A 12,667-nucleotide genomic window follows, 5' to 3' on the forward strand; every position below is an offset into this window, starting at 1 on the left:
AGAATATCTTGGCGGCTAGGAGACTGATCGACTTGGAAAGGAGCACAAGCTCGATCTATCATTAATTACGTGATTCCTAACTCAACTGGGTTGCTTTAGCGAAAGCAATCTGAGACAGATATTAGAGTATGAGCAGTCTCATCAGCGTGGGCAAGCGCTTTTGAAGACTTCTGGACGCTTCAACACTTAGGACAACAACAAGATCTCAGTCATTGAGATGGATATAGACGACCAGATCGCGAGGAGTTTATGCTCGTACGCGCCCAAAAATTCATGAAAGAGACCTCTACTGGATTAGTCGATGCAAGAGCACTAGAACAGAAAGATTGAGCTCGCTTGAACGTCCTTACTTATCGCCAATTTAACAGTATACATTCTCAGCGACCCATCAACGAGCCCAATTCAGCAGGAGTTAATGTACTCCTCCTCCTATCTTTCGCCTTCCTGACTTTATCTTTCGATCTGTCAGCTCCTTTAGCCACTCCTGTTGTCTTGGCCATAGAGTTCCTCGCTCTGTCCTTAGCTCGCTTGTCACCTTCATCGTACGTTGTCGCCTGTCTCCTTCTAATCACTTCTGTCGCCTCGGTAGCTTCTGCTTCAACTGCAGCGAGCTTTTCGGCAACGGTCATACGTGGGAAAGTCGAATCGTGGGACCCTGAGGACTGGTTTTGTGACAGGAAGAAGTCGTCTTCGTCGTCCGAGGCACCTGGCGTCGATATATCGAGAGATAGTGGATCAGTCGAGTTCGAGCTCGCGATCAATGAGACGTTACTGGCCGTCGCATTGTTCTCGATCTGTGATTCTTCCGCTCTATTTATGGGGGACAGGGATTGTCGCTTACGTGGGCTCGATTTGGCTTCCGATGATTTGCGCTTCTTCGCATTCGCATTTGTGTTGGAAAGTGGTTGAGGTGCTTGGCGATCCTGTTTCTGGAGCTTTATACCACGTCGGGCGGGAGAAGCAATTGTTTGTGCAAATGTAATATCGCGCGAAGTTTCCTTGTCTTCTTGTCCGTCCACCTGGATACGAACTGGTGAAGGTCTTGGTGTGCCTGTTTTTTCTGGTTCTGGCAATGTATCGTCTTGACTCGTATGACTGTGACTGGCCTCATTGTTGTCCGACATCATACTTTGATTCTCTACTCGACTATAGTGCTCGATGAGCATGCTCGTCAACTCTTCTTCCTCGATCGGATCCAGGACTGGTAAACCATTTGGTCTTGTGGCGAAGCTGCGACTAAAAGCTGCAATGGTAGAGAGGTCCTCAGCATTGAAATGTGCCTCCGACTCTTGCTCGCTCATCATCTTCTGTCGCCATGAGCTCATCATCGTGACCGCTTCCTTCCAATGATCAGCCATCTTTTCCCATCCAGTCTTCAGCTTTGCAATCTCCTCATCTCGGACCTGCACTTCTTCGATAGGGACGAAGGATGGATCTCGGAGGATATTTTGGCAGTGGGAGAGGACTTCGGACATGGACGACGCGAGTTGCTGAACCGGTATTAGAGACTCTGAAGTGGCTAAAGAAGTCGGATTCTCTATATTGCGGTCTCGATATTGACCAGGAATGCCAATCGCATTGTCTATATCTGAGACTGGCTTCTGGTGCTGCTGCTCTTCTAATCCGGTCAGAGCTTTAAGGTATTTCATTGAATCTCCTACAATCTTGCGTAGTGCCACATTTTCACTAGTAGTTTCATTAAGGACAGCTGTGAGGAAGTCGTTCGGCTCTTTCTCGAGGCACCATTCGCTCGTATCGTGGTCTTGCTGTGATCGAGCTTCATGCTTTACGTGTTTTTGCTGTACGCTGCCCGTTCTCAGCTTTGCATTCTCGGATCCTGACTCTTTCTTTCCTCTGTTCATTCCTTTGAGATGTTCCCTAAGTTTTTCAATCTCAACATCTCTCTTGCGAATGTCGCTGATAGACTTTGCTCGGACTTGATCGAGGGTGGATTTCATCTTCAGCATCTGCTCTTTGATCTCTCTCGTCTGATTTTGCGCTTTCTTCGCACTGTTGATCAGACTTCTCTGTCGGGCCTCCGATGCTGTAAGCTCATTTTGAAATTGTATGTTCTTATCCTGTAATCTTTGCAGGTCGAGCACGTACTGCGACTGCTCAGTACGAAGACTGTGAATGGTAGAGGCGAGAGCTTCGCGTTGTTCAGCGTCTCGATCGCGTCGCAGGATCAGATCGTGTATCAGGTTTATCGCTCGTACTGTCGTTGCGTTTCTGTCGATGCCGTCCTCATTGCTAGCTAGCCGGGGGAAGTCGATGGCTTCTCCGTTCTGCAAAAAGCCACGCGCAAGCAGAAGGTTGTTCAGATATGTAGCAGCCCCGTCGAGCATTGACGACGCCATTGTACCGTCCCTATTGACTCTGCTGCTGGCAATCGATCTCACAAAACTATTATTGACTGACTTCCGTCATAATAAACAAATATCCACGCTAAGCATAATTCTCACTAACCACATCGAGAACTTGAACCCAACAACAACCACTCCATATCAGCACCACATCAAGCGCTTGTCAGCGAATTTCTGTCGATTGACCAGATCTACGTCATCTGCCTGTTTTGCGATTGAGAGGTCAAAAAAGCAAAACAATCAACAGCGAGGATTCGCTGGTTGTCTCCAACCCAACTACTAACTCGTCGGCGCCTGGCTTAAGTACGGGTGATCGAACGGGAACCCCTGTTTTCCAAACCCTATGGTCGATTGCGAAGGAAAATTGCTGATAATGTGTCTATGTACCTTGTCAATTCCAACAAGGAGACCACGCGGGCTTCCTGTGTCTCGATGCGTGCTGATGATGCCACATGCGGTCGCTCCTGACTCAGACTCCATGCGCAATACGTCTCTGCTCTTCGAACATACCAACAGTTTGTGGAGTATCACACAGACGTATTGCCAACTAAGCTCTACTTCCCGCTGACACATTCAATAAACGTTCACCTCCGGTATAAAACATCATATTCAGCCTTGCTAACGTGCTAGATATGCGAATCCTGGCGTTATAGTATAGACGTGGAGGCAGGGATATGTGGTGCCACTCCAGTCACGCTTCGTGACATCCAATGCCCACTCACTTGGCACAGCTTGCGGAATTTCAGGTATGAGAATCTAATCAAGCTTCTTAGTATTGAGCGTTTGGGGTTACCATTACCAACCAACCTCTACCAACCACATCCAGTTCGAAGCCTTTCTAGATACACATATATCCAGTCGTGTCTCGCCAACCTCTGTACACAAAGTGGCATAAGAACAGGGCCGAGCGAAAACAGAGAAGAACAACCAGTAGTGAATGCCTCCAGCCCAAGATCATCTCATCGTTCATCCAAAGCCTCAAAATCTCAACGACCATCGTCTCACCGGGACTCTGCCACGTCCACACGCACAGGCAAATCCGCCTCTACAGCCCCATCTCACCAATCTAGCCAGATCTCCCGACCAAGTAGACGAAGCGCCCATCTACCTACCATCCCAGAAGACTTACAGCCCCCTACAGGCCCAGCAATCCACAGTATAGATATCAAGGACGATCCGCGAGATCCGGGTGTAGTAGACCTACGCAATGAGACTTCACGTCCTGGTCGTGGTGGTTCTGATTTTCCTGGATGGACTATTTCTAAAACGTACCAGACTTGCAACAGGCATGGTCGGTTGGTGTTTGATCAGTCTACGAAGTTTAGGCGGTTTAAGGACGAGTAGGAAGGAGAGCTGGATGTGTTGTATACGTAGCTAGGTTGACCTTTTGTGAATGAATCGGATTGCCTTCACTGTACTTTCAACGCTTCAGACACCTCAATAACAACTCGCGTTTGAGTTAAACCACACCAACGCGTGGTGAACGTTTGCAAGCTAACAGTGACCTTTAGCATAAGAGAGCATTGTCGGTATCAGCGTAAGACTTTTCTCGTGACTCTGCACCTCTGCTACCATCAATACTTTGCCCTTGCAGTCCATATGTACTGGATGGTAACGTTGTACTATATGCCATGCAGTCTGTCAGTGACTGGCAGTGATCGTCAACCCTGTTGACACACGTAGGAACACGTCTTCGTGTTGAGTCAGCCCTCCTGCTAAACACATATAATTGGACCCCTGCATTTCTGCAACTTCCCACTTTCCATCGACCAAGATCCCCATAGCATACCAAGATGTCTCGATACTCCGGATCGTACGTCTCCAGACAAAGCAGCCTCGCACCCTCCGAATCAACAAGCAGGGTATCCAGAGGTTCCCCTGATCCAGAATCACCTCTGAGAGTCCGCGCTGGCGTCAACGATCGCGGCTGGCCCGCTGGCAGCTCAACCACCGGTTCAAACATCAGTCATTCCTCAAGGATCCAAGCCTGGAATGCTGGAGTTCCCTGTGGCGGCTCCTTGTATGCCGGATCCGTCGTCGGCTCAGTGACCTCCTCCCATGAGTCTAGTCACTCTCGAAGCAGCAGAGATTCTCGACCTAGTACGTCAGTAGCAGGCCCTCACAACGCGTTGACTGCCATACCGGAAGATGCTTCTGTCGCCAGCGGAAGACCTAGCTACTCAGGATACGAACAAAGCTCTGCAATATCTGGAGCTAGTAGGAGATCTGGCTATTCAGGGTACGATCAAGCCTCCGCAGTATCTCGAAGTTCTCAGAGGAGCGAATCCACGATCCGACCACAAAATCATGGTACAAGCACGCGAAGTCAGCGCGATGAACGAAGCGCAATGTCTTGTACAAGTTCACATCAGACGCACGGTGTAGTGGCGGGATATAGGAGAGAGAGGAACCGCCACCAGGACGACCAGTCCCATCGCTCTCGAAGCTCGAACCACAGTCATCGACATTGGGACGACCATTCACAGTACTCTGAGAGGAGGCGAAATCGAAATTTCTATGAACCTCGTCGTCACCCAAGTCCAGGTCCTAATCGTGGTTATACGAGTTATGAGAACGAGCGCACGGAGCGGATCCTGGATCCAAGGGGCCGTGTAGTACGTGAAGAGACTGAAGTTATGCGGGGAGGTCTGGTGCGACGCCGATAACTTGTCAGCTCTGCATATGTCTAGGAATTGCAACTTTGCGTTCCTGATCAGACCAGCTCATTTCCGATATTGATACAGTAGTTCACGAGCTATCCGACTGCTCCATTTGCGAAGAAACAGTGCTTTCTGCAGGAAGCTCAACGTTTTTGCCATCAATCCTCACAACAAGCACTTTGTTGAGCTCTTCGTCAATCTCTTTTAACCTCTTCTCCCATTCTGGTACTTTCTCGAGTCTTTCTTCTAGCTCATGTACCTCTTTCTGAACTCCGAGCTTTTCACTTTCTGTACCAATCTGATTCCAGTCCCAGTCGTAGCCATCTTCGCCAAGACCAAGAACCAGATTATACGTATGATACTTCTTCAGACTAGCTCGTGTGCTGATGGTGATCAAGGTGATACCTCTGTCTTTTGCAGTCTCGTAAAGCAGACCTTCCACATCTGACGAGACAGCGGATGTACCTTCATCAATGAAGGCGTATCTTGGTTCGTGGTACAGCAACCGTGCAATACCCATACGTTGTTTCTCGCCTCCAGAAAAGACATCCTTCCACTCTTTGCGGGTATCCCAGCCACCTTCTCTGTCGACCAGGTAGCCAAGTCGTGCTGCGTCAAGAACTTGCTGTAGTTGATTATCGTTTTTGCCATTGTCGCGCATGTCCACTTCGGTGTGGGGGTATATGACTTGATCACGTAAAGTGCCGACAGACAAGTATGGCCGCTGAGGAAGAAACATTATACCATCCATGCCAACTTGTCGTGGCCGAGAGACAAGACCGCGATATACTGGCCAGAGACCTGCAACGATGCGAGCGATACTGGATTTGCCGACACCATTTGGACCAGATATCAAGAGGTGATCACCACTGTGAAGCACAAAAGATAGACTTTCAATCAGTTCATCACCACCATATGGATACATCGAAGGTGCCACAACTGGCACGTCTTCAAGACGAACACCGTCAAAGCCAGTATGTAGTGTACCCTGCACGTCTGTGAGGGAGTAAAGCTCTCCTGGTCTCGTTCGTCGATGTGTAGCATATGCACTTGCATGAACGCGATGTAATGTGCTGATGAGGGTATATACGCGACTTGTATATCCTGCCAACTCGGACAAGTCTTTAATGCTGTACATCATTCTGCCTCCAGCGTCAGCCAGTGACAACATGAGTCTCTTGTTTGTGATGAACTCCTTCATTCGTCCTCGTTCTCTCGGAGCCTCGATACCAGTGGGGACTAGCTCGTTTCGCCCACCTAGACCACCCCATGCTGGTAGGAAGACAGGTAAGGAGGTTATCACATATCCGAAGGCAGACCATGAGTACTTAAGGATGAAGTCTTCGAGCATGTTGTAGCGTACTTTCAGGTTGTATATGCCATCCATCCACTTCTTCAGATCCTCGAATGCTCTGTTCACAAAGACTTTCTCGACATCGCTGCCACCATAGAAGGCCACCTCTTCCGCATTGGCAATGAGCCGTGCATGTAAGCCTCGGAAATCACCCTCTTTCTTGCCTTCAACAGCTTTCAATTTGCCAAAGGGTGGGGAGAGCCGACGAAGGAGTGTCGCAGTAGTGAAGTAGTTCGATAGAAGCAAGGTCGAAGCGAGTGGGCCGAGGGACAAGTAGAGCTGATAATTGAACACAAACAAATCGACCAGCGGTTTGCCTAGAGAAGAGTATAAAGACGCCGCGGCTGTACAGAACAGAGTAAGATCTTGAGTAATGAATTGGTCAGCACCTTGTCCAACACCACCGTCGAGGTTGCTGAGCTTGTAGTAGTTGAGGTTTTTGTTCAGATAGAGGTCGTGAATGTATCGGGTGAGTCGAGTCCTGAAGGCGATAGAAATCTTGGATTGCAGAAACTTGATCATGCTGTTTGTGTAGGATGCCAGAGTACCAACAGAGAGCCATCTCAAGATCCCAAGCAAAAAGGACTTTCCTTCTCCAGCCACCAGATCACGAACGATAGCGCCATCCAACCGAGCCACGACCAGCGATAGGTAAGTCCTGAGGATCAGAAAAACGCCATGGCCGAGTAGCAATCCGGTTTCTTTACACTTAAACCTTGGAACCATGATATTCAATAAGCTCAGGAACTGGTGTAAAAAAGCAAGGTTGAGGCCAGGCTTCGTCTGTGGTGGTGGTCCATGGGCAGGAGTTGAGGTGCCCGACTGCAATCTAGTCACTCGGGGTGGTGTCAAAAAGAGCCTACGATGAGCGTCGAAAGTGGTTGGTTTGGTAGGACGAATGACCACCTTGGATATAGAATCTCCTCGTGGCACGAATATGGTCCTCTCGCCATCTTTCCCTTTCAATCCGCTGTTCTTGCGCAACAGCTTTCGCCCTTGAGCTCTGTCTTCTGACCTCCTCTTCCACCGTTTGTAGCTGCCATATCCTGATGAAACAACACTCAAGGTGAACGCAAGAACGGCTATTAACCTCGTGGTTCGAGAGGTGCGACGGATTCGCGAGCGCAATAGATCGAGATATCGCATGTAGAGGACCATAAGAGGGTCCTCCTTCGATTGTGCAGCCATGTGTCGCTCAAAGCTCACATCTTGATGATTAATAGATGAAATGCATTGGTTGTCGACGCACTGTCCAGCACGGAAGGCCAAATCTTAGCTTCATCGCATGGGTTGCACCTGAACGACAACTTCGTGGAAGGAACGAAGGAACCACGCACATGCCAGCAGTTGGTTTGCTGAATCCAGTGCATGTGAAGCCGAGGCCACCAAGTCGAACGTCATTAGCACTGGCACGACTGCCTCAGGCACAATGAGTTGAGCGAATTGCACGTTTACTCACTCTTCTTGGCACGCTTGGTAGCTCCAAGTCTGTGTAAAAGAGTGTGATGAATGAGGCTTGCTCAAATGTGCCGCAGGACGAAGTGTTCCATACATCAATACATAGTACTAGAACACAATCCACTTGCAGAAGAAATACATGCCCCTCAACTCCTCCAGGTGCAGTCCACTTCCAAACCAATTCACCTCAATTCCACCAGCAAGTTCATTGGATTTATAGATGTGCAGCCAAAGATCTGTCCTTGCCGGCAGTCAACGCTGCTTTCGCGTGAACACCATGAAAGCCGAATCCTATCGCTCCATTCACGCTGGCTCGCCCAAGCTCAGTAAGGTCTTTCGCATCAAGCACCAAGAGATAGCTCTTTCCTGAGATGCCATCAAGCACAATTGTGAGGAGAACTCCACCGTCTTCATCCTCTGATTCGGGATCGGCAACGAATAGTGCCTCTCCTGCTGTCTGACCACGAACGCTCCATCTTTTGACCGAGTTGTCATTGAGGTCCAACTTGAGCAGACTGTCGGCAAAGGTCGAAACACCACTGTCACATACGCCATACACATATCTATGCTTCTTGGTAAACACTGACCAATTGACCGTGGGCAATTCTGGTGTGTCGCGCCTGCCGAGCTCGAACTCCTGTACCGCGTGTCGGGTCTCCTCTCGTGGCTCGTTCGGGATATCTGGAAGTCTGTATCGTCGGTACTTTGGTGCTAACGAGTCGCCCCATTTACCTTGGACTTCACCAGCTGTAGGTGAGTCTGACAACAGATTTTCGAAATAGAATGCATTCAGTACTTCCATGCTCTGGTACACAGGGATGTCAGCGACTATACTCTTGACCCCATCATCAGATATAGACTCATATGCGTTGACTGCATGAAAGCCGAAGAATGGTGGCGAGTCGTAGGTTGCAATCACTCCTCTGCCTCCTTCTTCGCTTGGTCGCTTATCAATCACAAACCACTTAGCTGGCGCGGACTGGTTGTACTCCATAGCCTCAATCAAGTTTTGCTTCAATAGAATGCTCATACCACCAGCCTTGAAGTATGAATTCCAGATACAGATGACGGCGTAGTTCTCGGTAAGAAAAATTGAATGAAGATATGCTGTTGTGTGACGGATCGTGGCTAAGATGCTTGTCTTGCCAGTCGACGCCGAGGTCCTGAAAACCTTGTAAGTACCAACCGAGCCGAACTGTAGGTTGAAGTTGAAAACATCGCCTGTCGCTGGATCGGACTTGGCATGAGCGCCACTCACTGGCCCTTTCAATTCCGGGTGGAGGACCTCTTGCTTTGCTAGACCGAGTGGCTCCAGTGTTTCGCTGTCCAGCATTTGCACGACTGCAGCGTCCGTCTTGGTGCAGAGCGATGATATGCGGCTCTGATCACTGGGACCAGAGACAGCATTTCCCACCGCATCCAGACCAGGATAGTTGACTGACATTGTAACACCAATATTGACCTCGTCGGGCTTTGGTGGCTTCTTTGGTAGAAAATTTGCCGGCGTGAAGAACGACTGAAGTTTCTGGAACAGTGTTTTGCAAGGTTCATACTTCTTTGCAAATGTCATGCCCTTGAGAGTGCCGTCCCTCTTTACCTGCTCGATAAGGCCATCGCTGGTCAACCGGGAGACATAGGTAACCTTTACCTTCCCTCCTGCCTGTGAGGGAGTATGTATCTGAAAGCGATGAACCTATTCAAAGTCAGCAAAAGTGCTTCGCAAAACAGAATGAGGAAACGGGGCCACCACGGTGCAGCACACCAAGCTTTGCCCTTTCTCTAGTGAATATACCTGTGCAAAGTTGTCGAACCAATGGCTAGTTCTGAAAACGCCCTGGTCACCACAATCTACCGCACGAGGACCAAGTCCCGTTCGGTAGAGCACACCGGCAGCATAAGCAGGTATGTGTCCTTCTACCGAGAGCTCAACTGGTGTCCGCTCCTCATAGGTTGTATCAAACTTTTCATGTCAGCCGTCAGGATCACCTTGTTGATTCTGCTCCACTTACACCTTGAGCATTAGGCCAATCGCCGAAATGCTTGATCGATGCCTCCTGCTCAGTTGGTGTGTCGACTGTAGCGGCTGTGGTTGTGGTCGATGATTCATCTGACGAGGCTGGGTTGCCTAGCTGGCTGGCGGTTTGAGCTGGCTTCAACATCGTTTCCTATTGTGTCTTTGAGAGACTGAACACGATCCGAAGAGGTTTACTTAGTGGTTTCAGTAGTACTATATACCAATCACACTCGTCCGTTATCTGGAGGCAGTTGTCGAAACGTGCGTAAGATGCTTGCCGTCGTGAAATGTGACCGGCTCTGGCCAGTACTTGCGGTAATGTCCACTTGGCATTTGGAAGTCCGACATGACTTGCAGGCGTGGCGAGTGATACAGGTGGCGAAAGCACATTGTGAAAGTACTGCTCAGCTGGAGCCGATAGGGCTTGTATCGCCTTTGTAATGATTGACTACTCCACGGGTTTGGAGTATTTGGCAAGCAACAACTTGTTGGAGCAATCAAGTGCTGCCCTCTATTACTCGATACGTGCTCGGGTATGGGACCGAGAGCACGATATGGCCTGGCCATATGAATTGTAGGCTTCGTCTGTGACATTTTCATTGCAAGCTGTTTTGACATGATGGTCGTTCATGGTCAGGCCTGAAACGTTGGGAGAGTCGATCGCCAAGAATCGTGCCTAATACCACCTCGGCATAGCCTAGATCTGCTCCAACGCGTCAAAAGCGCGCTTAAACGTGCCCGCATCTCTGACTACACAATTGTATTTTTCAATATGTCGTTGGTCGAGTCAGAACAAGAGATTGAGAACGACGATTACGATGAAGAGGCAGACAGCGACTTTGACGAACGGAAGTCAGACCAGGAGTCGGTGTCCTCCTCGGGACACGATGAACCAGCCAGCAAGATCACCAAGGCCGTCAAGAAAGCCACACCATCGAAACCACTAATAGAAGAACTTGACTCTGGCGACGAAGCGACAATCAAGGAGCGACAGAAGACTAAGAAGAAACAGAGGCGGAAGAAATCGGACCATATTTCTAGCGACGATGAAGCGGACGATGCCTGGCGAGCGAAGACCCGTTCTATGCGTGCCGTTGAGCATGCAGAAAGACAGAAGAAGACACTTGCGAGCACGAAGACAAGCACCATAGATGTGGATAAATTGTGGGAAATGTTGAACAAGCCCGCACCTCTTCCACCAGTGCGGATGGAAGGCGAGCAGGCTTCTGAATTGTCTCCAAACGAACAAGATCAGACTACAAAGAAAGCTCTTCCCGATCCAGCTCTTGAAGAGACGGTAACGATCAAGAGGCAGTTCAAATTTGCAGGAGAGGTCCAGGTCGAAGAAAAGGTTGTGCTCAAGTCTTCAGCTGAGGCTAAACTCTGGTTAGCTCAACAAGAACACAAGTCCAATCCCTCTGAAGAGGCGAGCAATGGAAAACAACGCCCACTCCGCAAGATATCTAGATTCGATCCCAACTACAGTAATCTAGAAGCATTTCAGAACCACTCTATCAAAGCTCAGCCGGGCACTTTCAAGGGTCCAAAACTCAACGTGGTGGAAAAGAGCAAGATGGATTGGGCTTCACACGTTGATGCTGAAGGATTGAAAGACGAGCTTGACGAGCATTCGAAGGCAAAGGGAGCCTATCTGAATCGCATGGACTTCCTCAGTCAGGTCGAACAACGAAAAGAAGCAGAAGCCAGATTAGCCAGACAGAAGGGCTGATGACTTCCTTCGTGTACCTACCTGCCAAGTTCATGAGCATTCTGAAGCAGTGAAATTCCTTAGGTTGAGGAAGGTGCGCACCACAACAGGTTTGGTACAGGTTGTTCCGATTGTACCTGCTGTGACACATATTTGCCGTTTCACTGTCAAGGTCCTATGTTTGCGGCTTTTGGCATTCCGACTGCACAGGAGCTTTATCTTTTTGGACCGAAACAGCAGATGGTGTAGCATTGTCAAGCAATGTCGCCGCGCAAATTGCCAAGGCCACACATAGCAATCTCGCCTGCGAGACCAGACGCCTCCCGAAAGCGCTTACACTCGGACCCACTTCCGCAAAGACCTAGTACTTCTCGGTCCAATACATCATCGGATCTTCCTACCCTGGCATCTGTACGTGAAGAATGCTCAGATGAGGAGAAGGGCGCTACACAGAGCAACAAGAAGGTCGATCGGCCGGTACGATGGGATTTTGAGAAACTGGATCCGCAGGTGTTGCGTTCTATGCCTCGATTCTCGACTACTGGCGACCTGCCTTTTCTCACAGACAATATGTCGTCTTCGAGACTATGTCTGCTCAAGATGTCCTGTGAAGAGTTAGCAGAGACCTTCTCATCTGCAGGCTCCAGTGATGAAGACAGCTTTGTGAACCGCGGGACTGCGAAGAACACATCAAAAGGAACTGATTCCGGGGACGGTGGTATGAGGAGCCTGCGCCGAGTTATGTCTAACTCTTCAACTAAGATTAAGAGGATGGGCTCAAAACTACGACGAATACCTAGCAATCTTCTTACGAGGTCAGGCCGACTGGCGACCTCTGATTCACTTGGTTGGCAGGCTGGTTCGGACAATGAGGTAAGATGACTCAATCCACTTCAACAGTATGTTTCTGACACGAATACCAGGTTCAGACACGACCTACCTTGCGACGTCAACGATTGATCAGCGGCATTTTGGAAAGCCCTTTGTGCTCAAGAGGAAATGCGCAGATGGAGCCTATTAGAGTGTAATATTGGATCACGAGACATACAAAGTCAGACGACCGTTTCGATAGTCTTGGACAGGCATGAGTTGCGAGCATCTCCTCAGGCA

The 12,667-nt window shown here is 49.3% G+C and overlaps 5 protein-coding genes across 5 annotated transcripts; 2 read left to right on the forward strand and 3 right to left on the reverse strand.

Annotated features, from left to right (window-relative positions):
- Positions 1 to 377: 377 nt before the first annotated feature.
- On the reverse strand, positions 378 to 2,357 carry LTR64_006190 (uncharacterized protein; the record flags this gene model as incomplete). Its single annotated transcript, XM_064900524.1, has 1 exon — positions 378 to 2,357. The coding sequence occupies one exon, from the start codon at positions 2,355 to 2,357 to the stop codon at positions 378 to 380; it is 1,980 nt and encodes a 659-aa protein (XP_064753836.1).
- A 2,754-nt stretch (positions 2,358 to 5,111) lies between these two features.
- On the reverse strand, positions 5,112 to 7,565 carry PXA1 (ATP-binding cassette long-chain fatty acid transporter pxa1; the record flags this gene model as incomplete). The annotated part of the gene is made up of 1 exon (XM_064900525.1): positions 5,112 to 7,565. One exon carries the CDS (start codon positions 7,563 to 7,565, stop codon positions 5,112 to 5,114), a length of 2,454 nt encoding a protein of 817 aa, XP_064753837.1.
- Positions 7,566 to 8,049: 484 nt separating this feature from the next.
- On the reverse strand, positions 8,050 to 9,994 carry LTR64_006192 (uncharacterized protein; the record flags this gene model as incomplete). Its single annotated transcript, XM_064900526.1, has 3 exons — positions 8,050 to 9,528; positions 9,628 to 9,795; positions 9,845 to 9,994. The coding sequence occupies 3 exons, from the start codon at positions 9,992 to 9,994 to the stop codon at positions 8,050 to 8,052; spliced, it is 1,797 nt and encodes a 598-aa protein (XP_064753838.1).
- A 627-nt stretch (positions 9,995 to 10,621) lies between these two features.
- Positions 10,622 to 11,578, forward strand: SWC5 (swr complex subunit; the record flags this gene model as incomplete). Its single annotated transcript, XM_064900527.1, has 1 exon — positions 10,622 to 11,578. The coding sequence occupies one exon, from the start codon at positions 10,622 to 10,624 to the stop codon at positions 11,576 to 11,578; it is 957 nt and encodes a 318-aa protein (XP_064753839.1).
- A 240-nt stretch (positions 11,579 to 11,818) lies between these two features.
- On the forward strand, positions 11,819 to 12,585 carry LTR64_006194 (uncharacterized protein; the record flags this gene model as incomplete). The annotated part of the gene is made up of 2 exons (XM_064900528.1): positions 11,819 to 12,430; positions 12,481 to 12,585. The coding sequence occupies 2 exons, from the start codon at positions 11,819 to 11,821 to the stop codon at positions 12,583 to 12,585; spliced, it is 717 nt and encodes a 238-aa protein (XP_064753840.1).
- Positions 12,586 to 12,667: the final 82 nt, after the last annotated feature.

This window comes from Lithohypha guttulata (assembly GCF_036872675.1).
Source record: "Lithohypha guttulata strain CCFEE 5908 chromosome Unknown scaffold_4, whole genome shotgun sequence".
Taxonomy (NCBI): Eukaryota; Fungi; Ascomycota; class Eurotiomycetes; order Chaetothyriales; family Trichomeriaceae; genus Lithohypha; species Lithohypha guttulata.